The sequence below is a fragment of the Nothobranchius furzeri genome, chromosome 19 (assembly GCF_043380555.1).
Source record: "Nothobranchius furzeri strain GRZ-AD chromosome 19, NfurGRZ-RIMD1, whole genome shotgun sequence".
NCBI classification, from domain to species: Eukaryota; Metazoa; Chordata; class Actinopteri; order Cyprinodontiformes; family Nothobranchiidae; genus Nothobranchius; species Nothobranchius furzeri.
Genome location: NC_091759.1, coordinates 2,385,897 through 2,409,776, shown reverse-complemented (window position 1 = coordinate 2,409,776; position 23,880 = coordinate 2,385,897). Strand labels below are relative to the sequence as shown.

Genomic DNA, 23,880 nt, shown 5'->3' with positions numbered 1-23,880 from the left:
AAATACATACATTTTTCATACATAACATCTGGACAGATTATTTTTTATTTTAATTTAAATCAGGGTGTCTGATTATACTTTTTTCACTTGCAAGTTTCCCGGTAAAACATTACTAACGATGCTTGTGAAATCAATGGGAACAATGGAACTCAATGGGAACAATGGAAATCAGTGGGAACAATGGAAATCAATGGGAACAATGAAGTAATTTCTAAATTTTCCATTCAGCAAGCAGGGACTTATTTATTGTATCCATGAGCAACCAAACCTTTGTATATATCAACATCTCCACCTTGCAGTACAAACTACTCCAAACTATCTAAAATCCTGCTGACCTCATAATCTTGCATAAAGCGTATACTGTACTTGGTAGTTCAAGGGAATGCTCCTTCATTGTTGTCTTTCATAGGTAGTGTTTTCTATTTGAACAATCCATTTCTTAATCAGTATTAAGCGATATCTTTCTTTGCTGTGTCCTTGTAAAGATGGAGTTGTGGGTTGTAGAGTTGGAGGTACCTTTTGATCTCAGTTGTGTGTTCAACAGCAGTTATAATTCATGCCAATCACATTCAAAGACTCTCGTTTCTATCAAGTTAGCGGGTAAAATTAATCAGTAAATGGAGAAATATTTAACTGATTTCACAAGGCATTAAAAAGTATTGTGATTTGTAAAATATATCAAGGAAAAGCAGTTTGCTCAAAGGGAGTAGAACCAGACCTATGACCCTTCAAAGATCCTGCTTGAGAGCTGGAGAACAGGAAGAGGGAGGATTTGAAGTACTTGTTCCAATATTTGTAAACAGTTGCTGATTCAGTAAACTTCCATGATCATCATAAAGAAAATAGTGTAGTTTCAGGGCCTTTTAAGGAGCCATGTGAAAGGATGCGACAGTTTACCTGGAAACACTAAAAAGCACTAAAAGCTCTTTGGCGTCATTAATATCCCACTCTGAAATACTGTAAAATAGTCTGAAAAGAAAGCAGATAATCATAAGATAGTTATAAGTCAAAGTAAATGGAATAAAGTCATAAGGGTCAACACTCTTTGGGTTGGGACAACTCCAGATGAAGTTGTTGGAGATGGACAACTATTATCTCTTTGGTATTTGCATGGAATGCAGACGCAAAAGTGCTACTGAGACATCAGACAAATACAAAGTGGCTAGTTTAAAGGGGAGTCTGACAGAGAGGAGGAAATAATGACATGGTGTGGAGCCGTTGCTCCAACACACCTGAATCAATGGAATAAATCACCTCTAAAAATTGTTAGCTTCTCAGAAATTCAAAATTTGGACTCATCAATTTAGGTAATCATTTAAATCAAGTATCACCAACTCAAGTCATAAAAGGGCACTATCCTGCAGGTTTTAGAAGTTTCTTTCAGCACTAACCCACCTGAACTAAATGAACGGGTCATTGACAAGCTTCATCAAAATGTGTTGACATGTTGGGGAGGTTATTAGTTTGAATTTGGTGCATTAGAGCTGGTAAAGATCTAAAACTTTCAAAATGGTGGTACCTCAAGGACCGGAGTTAGCCTTTGATTCACTGTGGCCCACGGACCACAACTAGAAAATAACTTTAGGTGAAGGAAACAAAATGTCCAGAATGCAGAACACGGAGATGGGGAAACTACTGACTGAACACAAAACTTATATATTATGTTGTCTTAATGTTTCATAGCTTCTAATAATGTCTGCTGTTACCGTAACATGGTTGAAATATGTACAAATATTAGTTTTCTCCAAAATTCTAAATGTAATTATTACTTATTGAGTCAAAAACTTTGCATTAAAACCTTTTAGTTCTTATTTGTATCTTATTTGCTGTTGGTTTTATGTTTATAAGATTTATTTTATTGTTTTGTTTTAATATTTGACAAAGTTTTTGTAATATAATGTGTTGAATGTAAGAGTTTTAAATGTATTATTTGGACCCTAGGAAGACTAGCTGTAGTTAATGGGGATCTTTTTATGAATGAAAAAATAAAGTTCAACAATAAAACTTTAGTCATTTTTTACTAACTCTGGTCCGGAAAGCAACATATGTTTATTATAAATGAGAAAGAAAGAGAAACATATATGTGTGACCCACTTAACCTACACTTTTCTATTGTCTAACCCTAACCATGACATTAATGTCACTCGTGGTCTAAGTTACATGGAGTACTTTAGGGGGGCTGAAGAGCCATGTGGCTCTATGGGTGCAGGTTAAAATGTCCTGATTCAGTTTTGGACCTATAGCTTGGCTTTAACCCCCAGAGACCCAAATTTAGAAAACAACTGCAAAATCTTTTTTAACCTTTCACATGTTGTTCCAAGAGGCCAGATAAACGAGCTTATTTACACATTTTAACAGCCAATAGTGTTGCAGAACTGAACAATAGGACCTATTGGCAATGTAAATGTGGTTTTAAAAAGAAAAAAAATGGGTAAGGTTTATTTTTGTAGACTTAAATCTGATGTTGTAATTTACAACCGTGGGTCTCTGGGGGTTAAGGCTTTTATAGCGAATCTATTGAATAAGCTAGGTTTTGAACGCAAACACAGTTATGGAACACTGCTGTTACCAGGGCCCGCGTTGCCAGATGAAACGAGATAGCGCTAAACACCAGTCACCATTTCTAGGTCCAAACGTCTTTTGTGGTCCACTTCAAATGTTTTTCTTTTTGGGACTCTGGTAGTTTGTCCTAAAGTTGAAGTGGTAGCAGCCGGCTGTTTCTCCTTCTCTGATATGATGGAGCGGAGAACCTCTCACACCAGCGGTGTTCTGTTGGAACAAACGCAAGTTCCTAATGAATGGAGAACCCAGGGAAGTACAGTGTTTCGGTCAGACAGATACCCAGATGGTCCAGTAGATGCTTTCGTCCAAAACGAGTTGTTGGCAGAGGTTTTGAGACAAATGCAAGAGAACCATTTTATAAAGGTTTTTCTTCATTTTTAAATCTCCACAATATATTCATAGTTAAACAATGATTGATTGATTACATTGATTTATTAAACATTGTTGAGGCATAGAAGAATTGTTTATCCTCATTTGTTTTCCAAATTTGCCATCAAAGCTTTAATGTGCGCCGCTTGTTTCCCTGTCCCCAAGACGGAGTCAAGACCGGGCCGTCTTACAGAACTTTTAGGAAGAACTGACTCTTCTTTTTGACCTTTCAGAGGCCACCCTGTTGAAATTCTACTCATTATCTCACAATCAATACGTAGTTTGTGCGTTCCAAAATTTTTAATGTTTTGAAAGCATTTTTTCTCCATTGTCAGCATAATTAAAATGTCACAGCCGTCTGTTGATTGATGTATTTCAGCGGGATCTTGACTCTGACCCCTTAACGTGTCATTTTTAAAAGTGCTAAGCAGTGATTCTTAGTCGGCTTTGATGGAAACCAAAGCTAATTTCACATTTCAATTAGGTGTGCGGAGCATCTGCAGATATAACCATTATTAAATCTCTTGGTGGTTATAAAAGGATTTAAAAATGAGACTAAATTATGAAAGAGTTTTAAATATTGTCTCATTTTGGATCGACATGTTTTACTTTGTGAACTTTCAAGTTTTCTGGGAATGCTGTGTGAGTGTGTTCTTTAGTGTGTGTGTGTGCACACTGTGCAATTTGGTTCAGACAAACTTGAATCCGTTATTTTAACAATAACGGATTCAAGTCTTGCAAGACATCAATGCAAGATCTTGGTGAAACATTAATGCAACACTGGATGGAATAAATCAGGTGACTTTGCCTACTTTGTGTTTGCTGGTGTCAGGTATGAACAATATGTTTCCTTCCCTGTGGCGGAACCTACCAATCACATCCCTCCATCATCTTTCTTCATTACGTATTCATGAGTTTTCATGTCTGCGGGGCCGTGATTGGCCCTTAATGAACAACTGACGGCATTATCAGTCAACCAGTGCTACGCCAACAAATAAGTCAGTCAGTACAAAAGAAACACCAGCCAACCAAAGGTAGGGAAACATTATTCAACTTGATCAGTGAGACAGCAAAGCCCTGGGGGAGGTAGACGCATTGGACACTGTTGACTGCATGGTGCCTCGCCACATGACCCATCTCAGACCCACTCATGACACAAGTGGATAATTACAACTGAGGAAAAATAGAATATTTAGCAGATGTGGAAATAAAACCAAGCCCTTTTCCTGTGTTGCTGTAACTTTTAAGCCATTAATCAAAACAAGTACACTGATACTTCAACAGAATCATATGAGCTCATAAATCTACGAACTTTCCCTTTATCTTTCTAAATTATTGTGGGAGCTTGCATGTTACCAGAATCGGGTTTCATAATTTACTTGGTGTCTTGTTTTTGGGCGGCTGGCAGCAGTCGGATCATTAATGCATGGGTTGTGGTGGAATGAGAGCGACTGAATTAATGCGAGTTGGTTGGGTATGCATATTCTGGAGATGTTGAATGATTGCTGCTGTGTGGTTACAAATAGACCCATCGAATGTGGAGAATCACAATGCTTACTGGTATTTTCACCAATTTACTGCATTTGCTAACTGGAGATATACAAAATTATGATTAAGTACTGACAGATTTATTGAAAAGGAGCAAGAGATAAACATTTTTATCAAGCATTGGGCTGTTTTCTGGGAGCTGGAAATGGAGATTTTGGACTCAACACTATGAGGGTTTTCCAGGCTATTAGTTCTTGTGGTGGCTTTTCAACTCACAGAAGAATGTCTCAAGTTCACATAACTCAGCACAATTACGTCATTTACGCATTCCCCAACAGTTATAGTGAAAATGTACGTCAGCCCCACTTTATGGATCTTTGAGTTTAATGATGAAAAAAAGTGTTAAAATCCTTAATCCTTCATTAAAAATGAGACAAACATAAAATATTTTGGTCAGACTAGGGAGTCATAGCAGACAATAATGACAGTAGTTTTTATTTTTGGGTGTATTTTTCGGGTTTTTAGGCTGGAACGACTTTCTAGTTGCTTAACTCATCAAGCTGTATTTGTTCGAATGGACCATTCCTAACGCTACATCTGTCAAGGGTCTCTGTTGAGCAAAGAATAACCTACTTTTAAGCAGGAGCTAAATGAACTAAACCCAGTTTAAATTACTTTTAATGACCACAGTACCACCCATCTGAAAGCAAGAGAATAAGTGAGATGGTTCCAAGGGCTGTGGAAGGTCTGACCATTATTTATTGACCAAAGGGGTCTCAGGTTAGAGCACCTTTATGTGCTGACAGCTACAGCAATAATAAGCTGTTACATCTTTTCTTCTGTAAACCGTTTTACTTTGGTGTCTGGTTTGTTGTTGATCCCATGCTACTAAATATGCAGCTTTGTTACATTTTTCAACATTTTACTTCTACGATGTGCTATACTTAAGTTCATGTGCCATCCCATCTGTTTGCATTAGTGCTGCAGCCTGTAGGCTAGAATAGTACCCAGGCCATATTTAACTTGGATGCATAATCAAGCAGGACAGCCTTGATGATGCATATAAATAAGGAGTAATACAGGGAAGGAATCAAATCAAATTTAACTAAAAAAAGAAAGGGATTTGGGGACTTTGATCTCACCTGATTTACAAGAATTGGGACAAATTAAGGGAAGTATTTTTATTTTTTTATTTGTTCTTTACAAAAGAGGACTTTTGCTCCCAATTTCAAACATAATGAATGCCTGCATGCATGTAAAAGGTAATAAAGGCTTTACTTAGTGTTAAATCTGTATGTTTAAGGCAGCTGTAATAAGCTGAATGTTTATGAATTGACCTGAGAACACAAAATAAATGTTGGTCCAATGAATCTGTGTATAGAAATATAAATGCAATGTACTTTAAGCTTGTTTCTGCTTTAATAGCTGTGACACCGGTGTCGAGAGTAATTCAGTTCTCTCTGCGTAGGTGGATCACTGAAAAGTGGCTGGTTTTTGTTCAAAGCTGCTTTTAGTGACTACAGGTTACGACTTATGGAGCAACCTTTATAACAGGGTTGATGTTAAAATGTAAAGCAGATTAATTTAGTTCTGAGTTAGGTTTAGTTAATAAAATACAATGATGTGTTAAAACAGATTAAAGCAAAAAAAAGTATTAGTGACAGAAGAAAATGAAAAGGTATAGATAATAAGATTGGTGTTTTTTTGTCTGAAGAAAATGTTTAACGCTTGTTATAATTTCATAATTGACTTGAAGGGGAATTTCCACCCTTAAGTGAAATTTCGTCTTTTGCCATTTTCCAAAGTGGGAAAGTGGGGCAAATGATTTTGTAACCAGCCCAGTCATTGTCCTGATCTGGCAGTATTCTGTTAGCTTTAGCTTAGCATACACAATGTAAGTGAATGGTAACAGCTAGCATTTCATGTGAAAAAGTCATGGAAAATTACCAGTAATGGTGCTAATTTTTCTTGATGGCCTCAATAATCATAATAACTCGTTCACTGCCAATGACGACTAAAGTCAACTAAAGTCGTCATTTGCATTTTTTTACTGTGTGGGCATCGGAACGAGCCCCCGCACCGTGAGAACAAACATCTCAGCTCTAAAGCCGATCTTAATCCATGTACGTCACACATCACGTGATCAGGAAGCAGAAAATCCATGTGTTAGGAGATCGTTTTGGGCCGCTGTTGTAAAAAAAAAAGTGCGGCACGAACCGGAAGAGCTTCTGCAGATCACAATTCAACAACGGATTACAAAAGAACGGATGAAGCTCTAAACACGGATTCTTCCTGATGTAAGAAATGAGACTCCTTTTTATTTTGGTAGTTTTCGCGTTGAAATCATCCTAGCGCACAACGTTCTGTGACTTATAAAAAAACAGTAAAAACGCTCAAACGCCGGCAGCGAAAGGCTTTCTGATCAGGAAACGGCAGGCGGTGAGTGAGTTAACTGTAAATTTTACTTTTATTACTTATGTCATGAATTTTTATACAGTCTAGAAGTTTGCTTCCCAGTGTTACTCTGTATTGTGACACTGCTTCACCGTTCTCCTTGAATTTTGTCCGAGTTTTATGGAATTTCAGCTCAGACTTCCTTGTGAACATATCCCACAGGATTTGTTTCCTTCCACATAACTTTGAATTGAATCATATATATTTGATGTTTGAATGCGATGCTGTTATGTTGGATTAAAGCTGCAAGCGTGCCTTGTGTGTATGGGAGGACAAGAGTGTGCGTGCGTGCGTGTGTGTGTGTGTGCGCGCGTGTGTGTGTGTGTGTGTAAATGCTTTCAGGACTTTCAGTTAATAGATCTGTCAATAGGACTAAAGTAATGAAATATAAAATTTCCATAACACCAGGGTTCTTCAAGAGTCGGACGACACTTCCAACAAAATGTCCCATTATATATTTCTGAGGAGAATCGGGAATTTTGGAATTTCTCTAACATTTTACTCTAATTTTATCATTTTAAAGGTTTCTTTGCCTTCTTACTTTGTTTTTATTGTTGTTTGTGTTGCTTTGCTCTTCTCTTTCCCAGCATTGGAAAAGAGACGAATTAGCCCCCCCCCCCCCCCCCCCCCCCCATTTTATTTTAAATATCCCTTTGCTAGATCTAATTATTTTCTCCACTTTATCCGATCTGTTATCTGATTTCTCTTCTCTGTTCTGTGTTCTGTTCTCTTCTGCAGTGAAGCGATCAGTAGATTTTAAATCGCGAGGCGTTAAATTGTTCCCCGGCAAAGACTCCAGCAACAAGTTTTCGATATGTGAGTTAAAAAATCTCCGTGTCCTTTTGGTTAATGACCTAATGGCTTCATTTGACTTCAGCTGTTTCATTTCTGTTCTGCTTTTTATTAATTTTGCCTGCTCAAAAGGCTTTTATTCAACACATTTGCGCCTTTTATAATTCCCGATTCCCTGAACTCCACATTAACAGTAAAATAACTATTCTTAAATATATAAATGGCATAATTGGACGAGATTCCTTTATTGAGCACGAATGTGTTGAAACCATAAAAGTCCTTTTGCATATTTTCATCATGGTTTTCTTTTATCCTGCTTGCCAGTCGTGTGTCTCCGTGCGTTGACTTTTCCGTGTATGTATGTTCAGGTCATGGTATCTTGCCTCCTCTTTGTTTGCTCCGATATATTTAATCAGGGCTCGCTCTGATAAGCTTAATCATGGTTTGTTTTGGCTTGCTTCAGGCTTGATCAGGGAATGTGAATCAGCTGCTGTGATACTGTTTATCACTAAGCCTTGCCTGTTTTTCTAACCTTACTCATGCATCCATGTCCTCCTCCTCCTCCTCCCGTCTTTTTCTTTTCTCTCTTCTTCTCTGAAACACTTTGCACTCAGGCTACTGAGGTCATAAAAGCAATTACCAAGTTTATCCGAACATTCCTTGGTTGTGCAGCCAGACAGTCGGATTACAAAAAAGAATGTCGGTTTTTATGGGTTGTTTTATTTTTATTAAACAGATTTAAAGCAACACCAGACAGTTTTTCCTTCTTCCCCGCCCTACTGGTTAAAAGCAGAATTACAACTGTTGTAAACAACCCTGCAACGGTCTGCCATAGCTAGCGCTAACAATAAGCTAATACTAACATACATGAGCCAGCTCATACTAAGTAAAAAGTTCCAAACAGTTTGACAAAATACTTTATTACTTAGAAGACTATTAGCAAACAAAGCCAGGTCACCAGCAGTTCCTGATTTTGTAGCCTTCTCAAGCTCCCCCAGACTAGTTTAGGTCATGCCAATGTTCAATCTGGGTTTAGCTCTTTGCTTCACCTCCCAAGACATTCCTCTCACTTTTACTTCTGGGCTCCGCCATGATGGCAACAAAAAAATCAAAAATCTTCTTGTGCTTTTAATTGACGGCTGGTGAACTGAAAAAGCTAACTGCTAGCAACACAGCTAACAGCCTTAAAGCAGGTAGAGAGCTCCACCTAGTGAACTTGTCCATCCCTCAAAACTGTTAATTTTCCCGTCAGCAGAGTGGTGTCCAATGTGAAGCTGGTAAGGTCCCTACCTACAGAATCACGAAAACCCACTTAAAGGAATAGCTTAAAGTGTTAAAATAAACTGCCCGGACAAAAAAAAAAAGGTGCCACCTGGATTTAACCAAGCAAAGAGGTACAAGCCTCCTATTGGATAATAACTGCTGACAACAAGTTGTTTAACCCCAACTGGTGCAATGAGTTGCTTCTTATATTTTTCAACAACCATGTGGAAAGACCGATCTGGTGGTCGAGGAAAACATGTTATGGGCCATTCCCATCTGTACTGGGTCGGCCTGGGCTGGGTAGCCGCAGTCGGCCTCAGGCTGGCCCGGTTGATTCCACACATCTTTGCCTTAAGCCCATGTGGGCTGATACTACCCACCAATCAGCGGCTTGCTCTAATGGAAGGTGTGAATTTGCTGTCAGCAGTGGGTGTGTTGGCCCTGGTCGGCCTGAAGCAGACCCCCTCGAGAAGAGGGCTGAGAATGAGCCTTGGTTGGCCCGGAAAAATACCAGGCCACCCAGATATGTAAACAACCTACGTTACCCGGCCCAGGCCGACCCGGTACAGATGGGAATGGCCCATTAGTCTGTTTGAGAAAGGTCAGATCATTGGCATGCATTAGGCGGAGAAAACATCTAAATTGGGTTAAGAACTGTCCAACATGTTATTAAAATTTTGAAGGACAGTGTGTACCCATTGTCTTTGAGGAAGAAATGTGGCAATAAATAAACGATGAAGGTCAAGTGGTCTGATGAGACCAGATGGACCCTGTCCCAGAGTGATGGGTAAGAAGAGAGGCAGTGATACACCCATCATGCCTAGTGCCTACTGTACAAGCCTGTGGGGGCAGTGCTATGATCGGGGGTTACTGCAGTTGGTCAGGTCTAGGTTCAGCAACAGGATCTGCTCCAAGAATGAATATACTGAATAACCAGGTTATTCCATCTTCCCTGATGGCACGGGCAAATTCCAAGATGACAACGCCAGGATTCATTGGGCTCAGATAGTGAAAGAGTGTTTCAGGAAGCATGAGACATCATTTTCACTCATGGACTGGCCACCACAGAGTCCAGAACTTAAGCCCATTGAGGATCTCTGGGATGTGCTGGAGAAGGCTTTGTGCAGCAGTCAGACTCTACCATCATTCAGTTCAATTCAAAAATACTTGTATTAATCCCAGAGGGAAATTGATTAATCATCAATGCAAGATCTTGGTGAAACATTAATGCAACACTGGATGGAATAAATCAGGTGACTTTGCAGAAGCTTTTTGAAACGCCACGGTGAATGTGTGCTGTAATCAAAGCTGAAGGTGGTCCAACAAAATTTTAGTGTGTGTCTTTTCTTTGGGTGGCGACTTTATTTTTTTGGGGAAGGCAGTGTATATAGATGTTGACGTAGTTATTTTCCTGCTCTTCTTTTAAGCATTCCACAAAACCTTCACAGTAAGTCGCGTTTGAAACAACACTCCTGAAGGGTAACCGTCAAGGTGCTAATAACCCAGCTGCCATTCGATGTGACGGCGAAAAATGGCCGTGTGAATGTTATTTAATAACGTTCCGTGTCTTTCAGCACTATGGATGGGAGAAATCTGTTTTACTTATTAAAGCTGTCAAAAGATTTAATTCTATTCAGACAAACGTTTGATAGTTTAATGTTTTCATCAGACAACTACGCTGCTATAATTTTCCACACCACCCTCTGTGTGTGTGTGTGTGTGTGTGTGTGTGTGTGTGTGTGTGTGTGTGTGTGTGTGTGTGTGTGTGTGTGTGTGTGTGTGTGAAATAGATTTGTGTAATCAGAATTATTCTCCCCAACTGTCACAAGAAGTGATCCTAAATTTCAGGCTTGTGTCGCTGCAGCAATTAAACAGTAATGCATCAAGACATTTAGCAGACATACCCCTGCAATATTTGATTCCACTGTGAACAAAATGGCTTTAATGAGCATGAAAACGGCAGCAAAATGGTGCTTACGGTGTTCAGTTGTGCACAGATTTTCTTTTTTCTGCAGATTCCAACTGTATTTACTGTAATTTATGGATTCTAACTCAACCTAATTGTTAGGGTTAGACAATAATGGATTTATTTTGTTGTTTGGAGACAAAAACTCTCAAAAATCAACTCAATTGCAGATTAAACATCTTAAATATAAATATATACATTGCATTATTGCTGCAGATATGATGCGTAAACTATTAGTAGTTAGTTTTTATTTCCACAATATTTTTATAGGTGAACAGTTAAAAAAACAAGTTTGTAATGTCCTTGGATGAACACTTTTCTAGTCTAAAAGTGTTGGATTAAATTAGATGTAGAATATTTACAACAATTTATAAAAATGAAATTAAAGCACATTATTCAGTACTTAAAAATAATAATCGTCAAAAAGCAGTATTGTTTTTAACAAACTGGACAAATTCTGCACCAAATGCCACTGTAACATACAAGTTTAAGCATGGAAATAGGTATATATAATTAACAATATTAGTGACTCTAGAATATTATCAAGTGAAAGGTATGGGACTTAATTTGTGCCAAAAAAAATGAGTCAAAAAAATTTAAATAAACACCTTAAAGCTGCAATCTGGAAATTTTCTCCTTTCAGGAATCATGTATATATTTTTAGAAACCCGTAAAGTGATTGCAGGGGTCTAATCCTGTGATATAATGTAGGGAATATGTCATTTTGTTTTGCTGAGCCTGGCCCCGTCCCATAGAGGCCTATGCAATTTGAACTGAGCACTGCTCAGCATTAGCCATTTGTGAAAGACATCTGCTTACATATAGTGGTCAATTACAAAGTGTGCACGAGTGTTTGAGGATGTGAAAGTTGTTAAACAATCTGTTTTAGCTCTGTTGCCCAGCTAGAGGGGCACATTCCTGAGCGAGAGACATTGCTTTTGGCCTTAAACACAAAAGTGGGGAGAACGGCTGTCCTTAGTGATGATTTAAATCTTCTTCTACTTCTACTTTGCAAATGTATCGACAGCGTGATATCGGCATGCACGACACGCATATCCCAAAAAAACAGAAAAAAACCACAATGAATGGTCAGCTCAAATGTTTGCTACACATAATGCATTTTGTTAATCTAACAGAAGCATGAAGTTTTTCACATGAAGAGCTCTTCACCCATTTGGCCAATCAGGTGGGTTCTAATAGGTTAGATGCCCGCCCCCTATAGGTGGACGGCACTTGATTTGTGTGGCTAGCAAACACCTGAGTTAGCTTTGTTTTGCTCTTTCTGCCAATTCTGCTTTTTCCAGGATCCACTGATTGCCTCTTCTTCTTTTTTTATTTTTATTTTTTGCTAATCATATCGTCATCGCAATATTAATCGCTGTTATCGTTCATCACAGTTTTTTTAATATTGTGCAGCCCTAATATAAATATATGATACAAGCTATGGTACAGCAGCGTAAAAGGGGCTTTGGTTGGTTTGCATGACGGATTTTCAAGCATCTTGATTTTAATTTAATGTGTGAATCTCTTAAACACTGTTGGTAAAATCTGAGACTGAGCAACCAAAGCAACTCATCACAGATTCGTGAGGTGGGGTAGAGGTTTGATCCTCCAGATGTGAAGGTTTGTATAAATTCTGATCGCAGTCAGAAGCTAATCTGACGCCATTAACACCTGACTGAAGCACAACGCCTGTCTGCACATTCATGTTGTTTAGCTGTAGGTTTGTGACATGTGCATGTGTGTGTGTGTGTGTGTTTGTAATTGTAGGTTTACTTTTGTGTATGTGTGAATGTGTCCACACAGTGCTGATACTGTAACCAGTCCCTCTGTTGTACTGTTAATAGTCCAGATGGTCAAATTAGCCGCTCCAACAAAGCAACAAACCATCTACTCTAACAAATACAGCCCCCCCCCCAAACACACACACACACACACACACACACACACACACACACACACACACACCAACCACTTGCTGGGTTTGTTGAGAGGGACTAACATGTTAGCCAGACAGCCCAGACAGCGTGGGTGTGAAGGTGCTTGTGTGAAAGCAGTTTTAGTACTTTGCCCATGTTTGTTGTACCTCACTCAGCTCACTGGCAGCTGATTTGTTGTTTACAATGAGATATCATTCACTTTTGCCAGTTTTGTTTTTCAGCATAAATCATCTTAAAAACTTCAATTTGAAAAATTTGTTCTATTTTATTTTGGTTAATATAATTTTTGAAAATTTATTTTACGATCTAAATTTTTATTTGAAAGGAAAATGAGCAATTTAGAAGCTACGTTTTATTTCCCTGCTTGTAATTTTTCTGTTTTGTTTGGTGGAGAAATTAACATTTAACACATAATAACATGCAGATACAAAATGCTTTAATGTAAATAAATGTATTTAAGTAGAAATTAATTACCTTAGACGATAGGGTAGTAGATCCCTAAATAACACAGTTAAATTTTTTATTTTACACATAATATAAAGGAAACAGATTATGACTTTTGTAAGTGAGTTGTTGTGGTTCTATGGCCGATACAAAACATGTTTATGAAGTTCTTTGCACCAGATCCCTCTTACATAAAGCATTTTCAGCAGTTTTATTCAGTTTTAGTACCTTCTAGAATGAGACATTTTAGGGCTCTGTCACTTTAAGAAAACAAGCTGTAGCTAGCCACACCCAACCCTGTCCTGATTGGCTGCTATAAGCTTAGAAGTTCAATTACCTGGGAGGGGCTTGGAGTAGAGCCACTGCTCTTCCAGCAGCAGCAGACCTCTCTTGCCATTTCCAAAATGTACTATTTGTGACACCACAAACAGGGACTTTTTAATGTGCCTAAAACAAGTTGTTTCATAAGTCCCCGTTTGTGATGTCACAAACAGGGACTCTTTGAAACAGCCTCTCTTCAGCATATAATTCCTAAAACCAACCACTGACAGGGAACATACATACATTTAGGGTTCTTATAGAGACAGTAGCGACCCACATGGCAGCACAGTTAATCACCAGATCAGATCACACGGTTTCATTTAATTTTTATTAGCTGCTTTTCAAGAAATACATAGAACATTGTCAAAAGCAGCTTTGGGAGGGTGAACGATAACTACCTGTAGAACGTGTTAAACTTTGGTCTGAATGTAATGCTCAGAACCAACATTATTAAAAGATTACTCTAATAATTTAGACCATGTCTTGGTAATAATAATCCCAAAGAGTTCATCAGTGAAGTTCCAGCTCATGAAGATCGTGTCTAGTCATTATTAGATTTCAGTTTCAACTGAATTATCCAGGATTCTGGTCTCTTATGAGGAAATCATAATGAGTGAGTAAAAACTCGACATTTGGACAAGGCATCTTACCTTTGTAGCACATTTCATACATAAAGGCAATACAATGTGCTTTCCAGGTGCAACAAAAGGCAATGTAAACATTTAACAGTGCATTTAAAAAATAATGTAGTAGATTTAATAGAACTGTAAAGAACTTCATGACTCAATTCAGCTAAATTCATTTACATTGATTAAAGCATGGATGGCATCTACTCTTGTATTTACAGATGCAGTTCTGTTATTTTTAAACGCATACTGACCAGGATACATTTTCACATCCATTGCTCCTATAATAAATCACCATGAGGTTTTCGGGCTTTCTGATGCATATTTCTTCTAGTTTGTTGTCAGTGTTGAAGAAAAACCTCAATCTATCACCAGTTATTTATTTACCAATTTTCACTTTTTGCCGTATTTTTATCCTATTTTCTGGATGACCTTCCAAATAAAAATGCTAAAAAAAACAGCTTCTGATTTGAATTGTTTGAAAAAATTATTTTCTTTTCATTTTTGAATGGTTAAGTTCTTTAAAGATGGGAAAAAAATTTGCAATACTTTATTATTTATTTTCTGGGATTTAAAGCAGCAAAGTCAAGTGCCTTTGTGCTACACCTGGGCACTTGTTATAGATAGTGTAGTGGCTGCTTGTTGTGTGGAATGATAACATTTACATCTAACAGAACTAATGAGTTAATTAGTGATCTGAGACCTCTTTGGAATGCTGCCACTTGAAAACGTCTCTATTTTACTAAATTTCACATATTCAGCAAACTTTCGCATCACTGAATTTTCCACAAGACAATTAATCTCACCAGAGGCATTAATATATAAATGTTGGTGCACAGAAAGCACTACATTGTTTAACCTTTACTTGAAAATACACTTAAGTGACTCGCTTCTCCCCCTACTGGTGGAAATCGTAATTACAACTGTTGCAAACAACCCTACTGTAGTTTTGTGAACTTTTCAGATAATATCTTCTGACAAGGTGTTCTATTTTGCATGTTTTAATGATGCTAACATTAGCTAGCTGATGCTAAATAAGCCTTGAATAACTGTTAGACAAAATATAATTACAAGTCCAGTTGCAACAAAGCCAGGTCACCATCAGTCTGTAACTTTTGTAGCCTTCTTTAGCTAAACTAGCGTAGGCCACTACGATTTCCACTTTGGTTTGCCTCAAAAGACATTATTACTCTGACTTTTACTTCCATAGTCCGCTGTGATGCCAAATTAAAAGCTACAATGTTCTTCTTGTGTTTTTATATTGACAATTGGCAAACGGCAAAAGCTAACTGCTAGCTTTAAAATTAGCTACTGGCAGAGTAAAGGCGTAAAGCCAACCCAAACCACGAAAGGTGTGTAATGTAGTTTCTGAGCAAAAGAAGGAGACAGACTTTTGTCCAGTGGGAGGCTGCTCAAGAATCACTGAAGCATGCTTGAAAGCAATTGCTTAAAAAGGTAAAAGCTTTTTAGTGTTGCATTAACAGGAAAATCCCTTGAGATTCAAAATTCTTTATTCAAGAGTGTCTTTCATTTTGCTGCTACATGTAAAATTTACAATAGTAAGAGTTTTGTTTGAATAGCCATGATTTTTGGGAGATGAGAGCTGTTTCCCCAAGGCACCAATCCACTCTGGTCTTGGTCTCGGTCAGCCTAGCCTTTAGCTCATCAGTCCTGTCAGATGTAATCTCTGTTTCATCAACCAGGGGCTGTTTAAGAAAATATCTATGGGTGAAATGTTAATAAAACAAAAGTTTAACTGAATGATTTACTGTAACTCTGTTGACAAATGACACCAAGTATTTTCCTTTTTATCTAATTAAACATTTAGGTTGCAAAACTAAATTCAAAGACCAATGAGACAGGAAATAGGACCAAATACAGGACAGAATAATAATAAATTCAATAAAATAAAATTTCCATCTGGATGAAAATGAACATTTGTCTTCATGTCAATGTTTGTAAAGTTCTGTTTGTCGCCCGCTTCCTGTGATGTTTACTGTTCATAGTCATCCATCATCAGCTCTTGTGTTTCTCAGAGAGGTAATCATGTGTCTGAATGTCTGCGGAGTCCCTCGTCTTCCCATCTAACTGTCCAAATCTGTCTGTCTCCTGGTCTAATCTGTGTCCTGCTGCCTCTAAAGTGAATAAGTGATGAGGCAGGCGGTTTTCCAAAGACCAAAGGCAAATTGCTGGAAACATATCCAGGAAGGCTGGTGCTGAATTCTATCAAATGACAAAACAGATGGTTTTCAAATATTGCCAGAGAGCATTGAAGCATTCCTGTGGTTTGATAGCAAATTTGTATTCATAACATTTGGGTCTTTTGACTTTCACAAATATTTAACAAATATTAAAAAAAAATACATTGAGAAAAGTGGATCTAATCAGTAGTAGGAGCATTCTGAATACTATGCATTCATGGCTTGTGACTAGGTCTAACCTAAACGTTCTGGTGGCCTGCGTCTTTCTCTTTGTGTAGTACATGAAGGTGGAGTGAGACAGGCGTCAAACTCCTGCCCTGATCCGGGAGAGCCAGAGAACGGAAAACGCCATGGCAACGACTTCAGGTACTCAGTAAACTTAGAGACATCAACTGCTCACTCATAGGCCCAGTCCCAATACTCACACTCCCACCCTTGGGCCCTTCAGTCGAGCGTTCCCATCCAGGGTGTGAGTGCTTAGGATGTCCTGATTCTCAAGTGTAGAAGTTGACCACGCCCCTTTTGCACAGTTGATCTGCACTTCGCCCAAGTCCGCATTGATGCAACTGTTGCAGAAGGAGGAACAACGGCCCAAGTGCCTTTTCTGAAAATATGTATTTTCAAATGAAAGAAGTTCATTTTAAGTTTGAATGTAAATTTTGTCAAATAATTGTTTGAAGTTGTTAAAAAAAATTTTTTTAAAGTAGCACAAACAGCGACCAGCATTCCAGCATGCTCGGTGGCACAATTCTCCCTGTCCCAGTTCGGCAGTTACTGTCAACTACACACTCGAAACCTTACTGCGCACTTCCTCCAAGTGCACTTCACTGAAGGGCGCATTGCGAGTATTGGGATTGGGCCACAGTGTTAGTTTATTCCATTGAATATAATTCTCACTCTCTGTGCAGCATTGGCAGTGTGGTGCAATTCAGTTGTGGAGAGGACTACGTCCTCCAGGGCAGCAAAACCATCAGCTGTCAGCGAGTCGCCGAAGTCTTTGCAGCCTGGAGCGACCACCGACCGGTGTGCAAAGGTGAGCATTACCCCTCAGCTTGTTGTCACATAGCAACAAACATGGCTGAAGGAAGAATGTGTCCAAACAGAACAAAACTGAGCTCTTGGTCTGAAATGTCAGAAAATTAAGTCCAAGACCCATAAGTTCGCAAAATTGTTGTCGGTTCATATGGTTATTATGATAAAAATGTCAGCAGTTTTACCATTTTAAGGTTAATTTACCATTAAACTTAAATTACACTGAAGTGTTAATGTTAAAGCCTCCAGGTTAGCTTTTGATTGTCTACAGACTCTTTGAAATTAAACTGGAAGAGTACCAGACATGTTTAAGCCTCCATCAGGGACCAAACCTGTTGTCAGATTATATTTTAGATCATCCTGAAGTCCAGGGGGTGGAACGTGTTTTAAGATCTCCATCTGCACAACGTTCAGGAACAAAGTCTGTTAATGGAACCACAGATTTTTAGAGTTGGCTGCATCTGCCAGCTACATCACAGCTAATTACAGATTTGCCCAATAGTTCCCAGAAAGTTAAGTTTGCTGCTTGCTTGTCGAATTTCTCTTTAGTGTTTTTACAATAGAGCGCTGTGATTGCACACTGCTGCTAACCACTTAAACATTCTCCCTCTCCTGATAATAACTTTTTGCTTTCCTTGACGTTGGATGTGCTACTACTAGTTTACCCGCTTAATTATAGATTCACTAGAATAAATACAATAAAGTTTATCTCTCCCCAAATAGAATATTTACTAAGAAATCACAATGTAACCATACACATTGTTTGGTGTGTGTGTGTGTGTGTGTGTGTGTGTGTGTGTGTGTGTGTGTGTGCGTGTGCGTGTGCGCGTGTGCGTGTGTGCCTGCTCTGTCTTCTCGATCCCCAGTGAGTCGTGGTGGATGGCTGCTTATACTGAGCCAGGATTCTCTGGAGGTTTCTTCCTGTTAAAAGGGAGTTTTCCTCTCCACTGTCGCTAAATGCTTGCTTAGTATGAGGATTGCTGTAAAGTCACTTGATGCAATTGGCTGGCTTCCTTATATAGGAAACATTATTTCTGATTGGCTTAATGAACTGACCTGGATTGGAATGTTTATTATGTGAAGTGCCTTGAGATGACTCTTGTCGTGATTTGGCGCTAAATATGTATAAAAAAATTGAATTGGCCCACCAAACTGATGGAGCACTGTCATTGGCCCACCATACTGAAAGAAAGAAAACAATCTTTTTTTTATAATGCCTCTTTAGATAAAAATCACAAGGCACTTCACAAAAACAAAAACTTTAAAATATAAAAAAAGAGTCTAGGAAATGATTAAAAATGTGTTTAAAATTAGCAAAAATAGACAATTGTTATTAAAAAATGTAAAGAAAGAGAGAGAGTGAGTGGGAATTCCTGAGGAAGGAGGAATAGGTAGAAAGAACAGAATAAGAAAACGGTGACTAAGGTCACGCAAAGCCAGCTTGAACAGGTGAGTCTGCAGCTGCTTTTTAAAGGAGACCACTGAGTCCACGGATCTCAGGCTCAGGGGAGAGACGTCCAGAGTCTGAGGGCCACAGCAGCAAATGATCTGTCTCCTATAGTTTTTAGCCTGGTGCTGTACAACCAGTAGGCTTTGTTCACTGGACCTCAGGGACCTGCTGTGTGAGGACTAAGAATATCACCAACGTATGATGATGCTTGATAGAGCGCTGTGATTGGCATGACCCAATACTGATCAGTCCTGCTGAGTCAGTGGCCAGACCGACCTGTAGAACAAGATGCTTTTGCTTCGGGTACTGTCTGTGTAGATGTCGAGGCTAAGAAACCTCGGTGATTCTGCTGCTTTTATGGTTTGTTACACTTTGAATATATAACTGTTGTTTTTTAACAACTTCAATGCATAAAAAATGCTGAAAAATTAATGATTTTGATCCAGAAGGAAATTTTCACATTCATTTTAGAGCCATAATAAAATGTTCATCATGGGAGGAGTAATGATTCTTATTCAGGTGGAAAACGTAATTTAAGCATAGAGGCAATAAGCTACATGCTCATTTTTTATGTCTTATAATTAAACAAAACAACAACTTAAGAGTTCACATATCTCAGTCTGTCTATGTGCTGATGAGTGGGCTCAAACAAAAACCACACACACACACACACACACACACACACACACACACACACCACACACTGGAGGTGTCTTTCATGTGAAATGCCAAAGTCGTTTGTCATGTCTTCCTTCAGCTGGATTCAGACCGTGGCTGGACACACATACTTTAACATTAAACACACTTTTCAGTGTGTGTGTGTGTGTGTGTGTGTGTGTGTGTGTGTGTGTGTGTGTGTGTGTGTGCGCGCGTGTGCGTGTGTGTGTGTGTGTGTTGAAAGAATGACACTGGGTTACTGTGACACATAAAGACCGAGTGTGAAACTGGAAAATAGTATTTGGAATGATAAAGTGACTTTAGAGAAACAGAAGAAGTTAAGAAAGACAACAAACGACCTTCTTAATCTATGAAGTGTTAAAAACAGTAACTGTTTGTTGGCTCACAGCCCTTAAACTGTGAAGGAAGGGAGGATGAGTAGCACCTGGGATCTCCAGTGAAACCCGTCCAGCTCCAGGTTGAGCTCTGGCGCTCCGAGGTTAAAGGACACTTTCTAAACCCGGGCTTCTGCTACTTTCCTGCCTTCCTCTCATGAACCAGACATCCTGGGTGAACTGACACCCTTTAAGCTCTCGTTACCATGACAGCCTAGATCCTTGTAGACAGGTAGGATAAAACCAATCCAGTTCAGTCAGGTCTAGCTTACCTGTCACCTTCGTTTGACCGTTCTGTTGTTTTAAGGACTTTTATCTTCTTGTCTTCCCTAAATATGATATAAGGGGGTCTTTATTTTACCTAAATCTCTTCATAGAAGGGCGTACCCTTAAGTCCCTCAGGAGGAGTGCAGTGCTGTAAAGTGAAGCACAGTAAGTTAGGCCCATTGGTAAACAGCCACCGATCAGGACGGGGTCTTTGCTGAGATGTGATGTGGGTAGAGACATTTTCACTGGTCCACTACAACTCCAGAGGAGCGGATGTTCAACGTGAAAACTCTAAAACACAATTAGTGATGCTCTCGACATAAACAGCTCTGTCCAACATCCTTCTTTAATGGCTGTTGCTAAGAAACTAATATGTCCAGGCTTTGTTATTTTAGGCATCGTATGACAGAAGATGGTCCCAAACCACAGGCTTCACTTCAGGTAGGCTCCTGTCGGCTGAAAGACTATTTGTACAGCAGCGTTACTGATAAAATAGGTGTCCTTTTCATTCCTCACCTTGTGGCTCTTTAGTAAAACTTTGTAGTTTTGAACGTTGCTAGCACTAAATAAGCTCTGTAGAAAAATCTGTGAATCCCAGAGAAACCACATCGAGACAGCGTGAAGGACAGGATGCATGCTCCACTCAAATCTTATTTCAAACAATAACACCAAGGCACTATTTAACCTCTATAGAATGCTCTGAAGAGATCGAACCCTCTAGACACTGCATATGCTGTTTCAGTTTTAACCATACAAAGTAGTTCGGTGTGGACGGCCTGCTTGGTCTGGAAAGCAGAACCTGGAGATACCATTTTACTTATTCCCTCAGGGACAGAAAAAATAACCCTAATATTGAAATTCAAAAAATAAAGAGGGCTCAAATTTATGAGAGACATGTTCCTCTGGAGCTGAAAGACTGAAAGGTATTTGAAACTTTACCGATGCCTAGACAAGCACTTTGACTTGTGACTCATTAGATGGAGCTAGAAGGAAGATTAGCTTTAGCTGGGAGTGTGTATTTCACATCAAGGATTGGGGGACCTTTGGTTGCATCCCACATTAGGCTGTATAACAGTGAATACTAAAGGGTCTATGATAGTTTTGTTTTTGGACAGTTAAGAAAATAATTTATGCCTTCTTAATCCCATTTAGGGTCACAGAGACTCGGTACACATCTGAAATGCAGGTCAAGGTTATTAGAATAACCCTTAAATCCCCTAGTTATTGGACAGGAGTTGGAGTGCATCCTAGACAGGTGGCCAGTCCATTACAAGGTCGTATAGAGACAACCCACAATGAACACACACAGTCTATTTAGAATCACCAATTATCTTTAAATGCCTGTTTTTGGCATTTTGGACAGGACATTTATGGACATTTATAGGTTTTCCAGTCCCTGTACAACCAAGTTAGAGTTGTGACCCCATACTTTGCAGAACGTTGAACACATTCCCAGTTTGGGTTGCAACCCATCAGGGCTGACTCTTGTCTTTGATCCTGTTTGTTGGGGTCATTCAATTCAATTCAATTCAATTCAAAAATACTTTATTAATCCCAGAGGGAAATTGATTGCTGTAGTAGCTCTGAATAATAATAATAATAATAATAATAATCAAGTCGTCAAAGAGTTATTGTATATTACAATGGCTGTTGGCAGGAAGGATCTCCAGTAGCGGTCAGTGTTGCAGCGAAACTGAAGAAGCCTCTGACTGAAGACACTCTTCCGTTGTCTGACAGTCTTGTGAAGAGAATGCTCAGGGTTGTCCATCATTTTCTTGATTCTCTGGAGAATCCCTCTTTGCATTATCTCCTCCAGTGGTTCCACAGTCGTCCCCAGAACAGAACCAGCCTTTTTTAGTAGGCTGTTGAGCCTTTTCAGGTCCCTGCTTCTGATGCTGCTACCCCAACAGACGATGGCTGAAGACATTAAACTCTCAACAGACTTGTAGAAGATCTGCAGCATCTTGCTACAGACATTGAAGGACCTAAGCGACCTCAAGAAGTGCAGTCTGCTGTGTCCCTTCTTGTAAACGGCTTTGCTGTTCTTTCTCCAGTCCAGTCTGTTGTCCAGGTGAACTCCAAGGTATTTGTATTCCTCAACAACCTCCACTTCTTCTCCCATGATGGAAACAGTGTTTGACTACACCCTGTTTCTTCTGAAGTCTAAAATCATCTCCTTTGTTTTGTTCACGTTCAACGTCAGATGATTGTTTACACACCATGCCACAAAGCGCTCCACCAGCTCTCTGTACTCAGCTTCCTGTCCATCTCTGATACACCCGACGACTACAGAGTCATCGGAGTATTTCTGTAGATGACAGGTCTCTGATTTGTACTGTAAGTCTGAGGTGTACAGGGTGAAAAGGAATGGTGAGAGTACAGTCCCCTGTGGTGCTCCAATGTTACTGATCGCCTGGTTTGATGTGCAGTTCTTCAGCCTCACAAACTGTGGTCTGTTTGTCAGCTAGTCTTTAATCCAGGCGATAGTTGAGGCCCCCACCTGTGTCTTCTGGAGTTTCTGGCAAAGTATGAATGAATGAATGAATGAGTGAATATATATATATATATATATATATATATATATATATATATATATATATATATATATATATATATATATATGTGTGTGTGTGTGTGTGTGTGTGTGAGCATAGGATCTGTTTTTAATCATCAGGTTTGGTGAAGTGGACTCATGTGGACTCTGAAAGTCCTTCCACCAGCGTTTCTCCAACAGGGCGGGGCCTCCAGTCGCGCCCGCTAGTCCAGTCAGCCATCTGTTGCTTAAAACCTTTAAAACAATTAAAACGGCATGAAAACACCGCCACCAAGGGATTTTTCTGTTCCTTGACTGTCTGAGGTTAAAACGTCCCAGACGAGCCCCCATTTATGTTATGTCCCCGACAGAAGGTGTTAAAATGTGAATGAGAGAGTAACATAAGAAACAAGATACTTGATTTAAAATGGGTTTAATTGTCATAAAAAGGTTGTAAAAATAAGGGAGCAAACAGATGGAGGGCATTATAAAAATAATTCCAAATGAAAACATAGCAAAAAGGTTAACATTAAGAGACAGTTTACCTACATGAAAAACACCTGATTAAAACTTTGTTAAAAGTTTTACCGAATCAGAACGCCTTTTTAAATATACGGAGTTGATAAAAGTTTCTAAACCCAGAGTTAACCTTTAAACCCAACATACTAAGACTTTGTTAAAAGCCATAAATAATAACATTAACATAAAGCATTCTATTGACATTAAACACCTGGTTTAAACTTATGTTAAACGTTTTACCAAAACAGGTGTTTTAAACCAAAGTCAGTAAAGTTGTATCAAGCCAAGTTAACCTTAAACAAAGAGGGAAATACCCTCACCAAGACTGTTAAAGACAGTCTACCAAGATCCCAGGGGATTATCTCAGAGTTTTCAGGTTAAAACTCATCAAAAACAAAATGGGTTCAAAACAAAACCACAGACAGCAGAAGCCCAGCACTGCTGCCTCCCAGACTGCCTAAGCACAGCCTTCATAGGTGTAGGTCATCAGAGGGATTCAGGTCAACTTTGCTCATCAGTAGCCTGGATGAGAGGTGGAGGAGGGGCGGTGTCTTGGCCAATCACAGGGCTGGATGGTCCTGGCTCCTGCAGCTGAAGAGGC

General features: G+C 39.1%; 1 protein-coding gene across 1 annotated transcript in view; it reads left to right on the top strand.

Annotated features, from left to right (window-relative positions):
• Window positions 1-23,880, top strand: part of LOC139061593 (CUB and sushi domain-containing protein 3-like) — a 232,865-nt gene that overhangs the window by 39,008 nt on the left and 169,977 nt on the right. Inside the window, exons 5-7 of the mRNA XM_070547722.1 lie at window positions 7,612-7,689; window positions 16,705-16,792; window positions 17,335-17,459. Of these exons, the coding sequence (XP_070403823.1) occupies window positions 7,612-7,689; window positions 16,705-16,792; window positions 17,335-17,459 (291 nt within the window). The remainder of the gene's footprint in view (window positions 1-7,611; window positions 7,690-16,704; window positions 16,793-17,334; window positions 17,460-23,880) is intronic.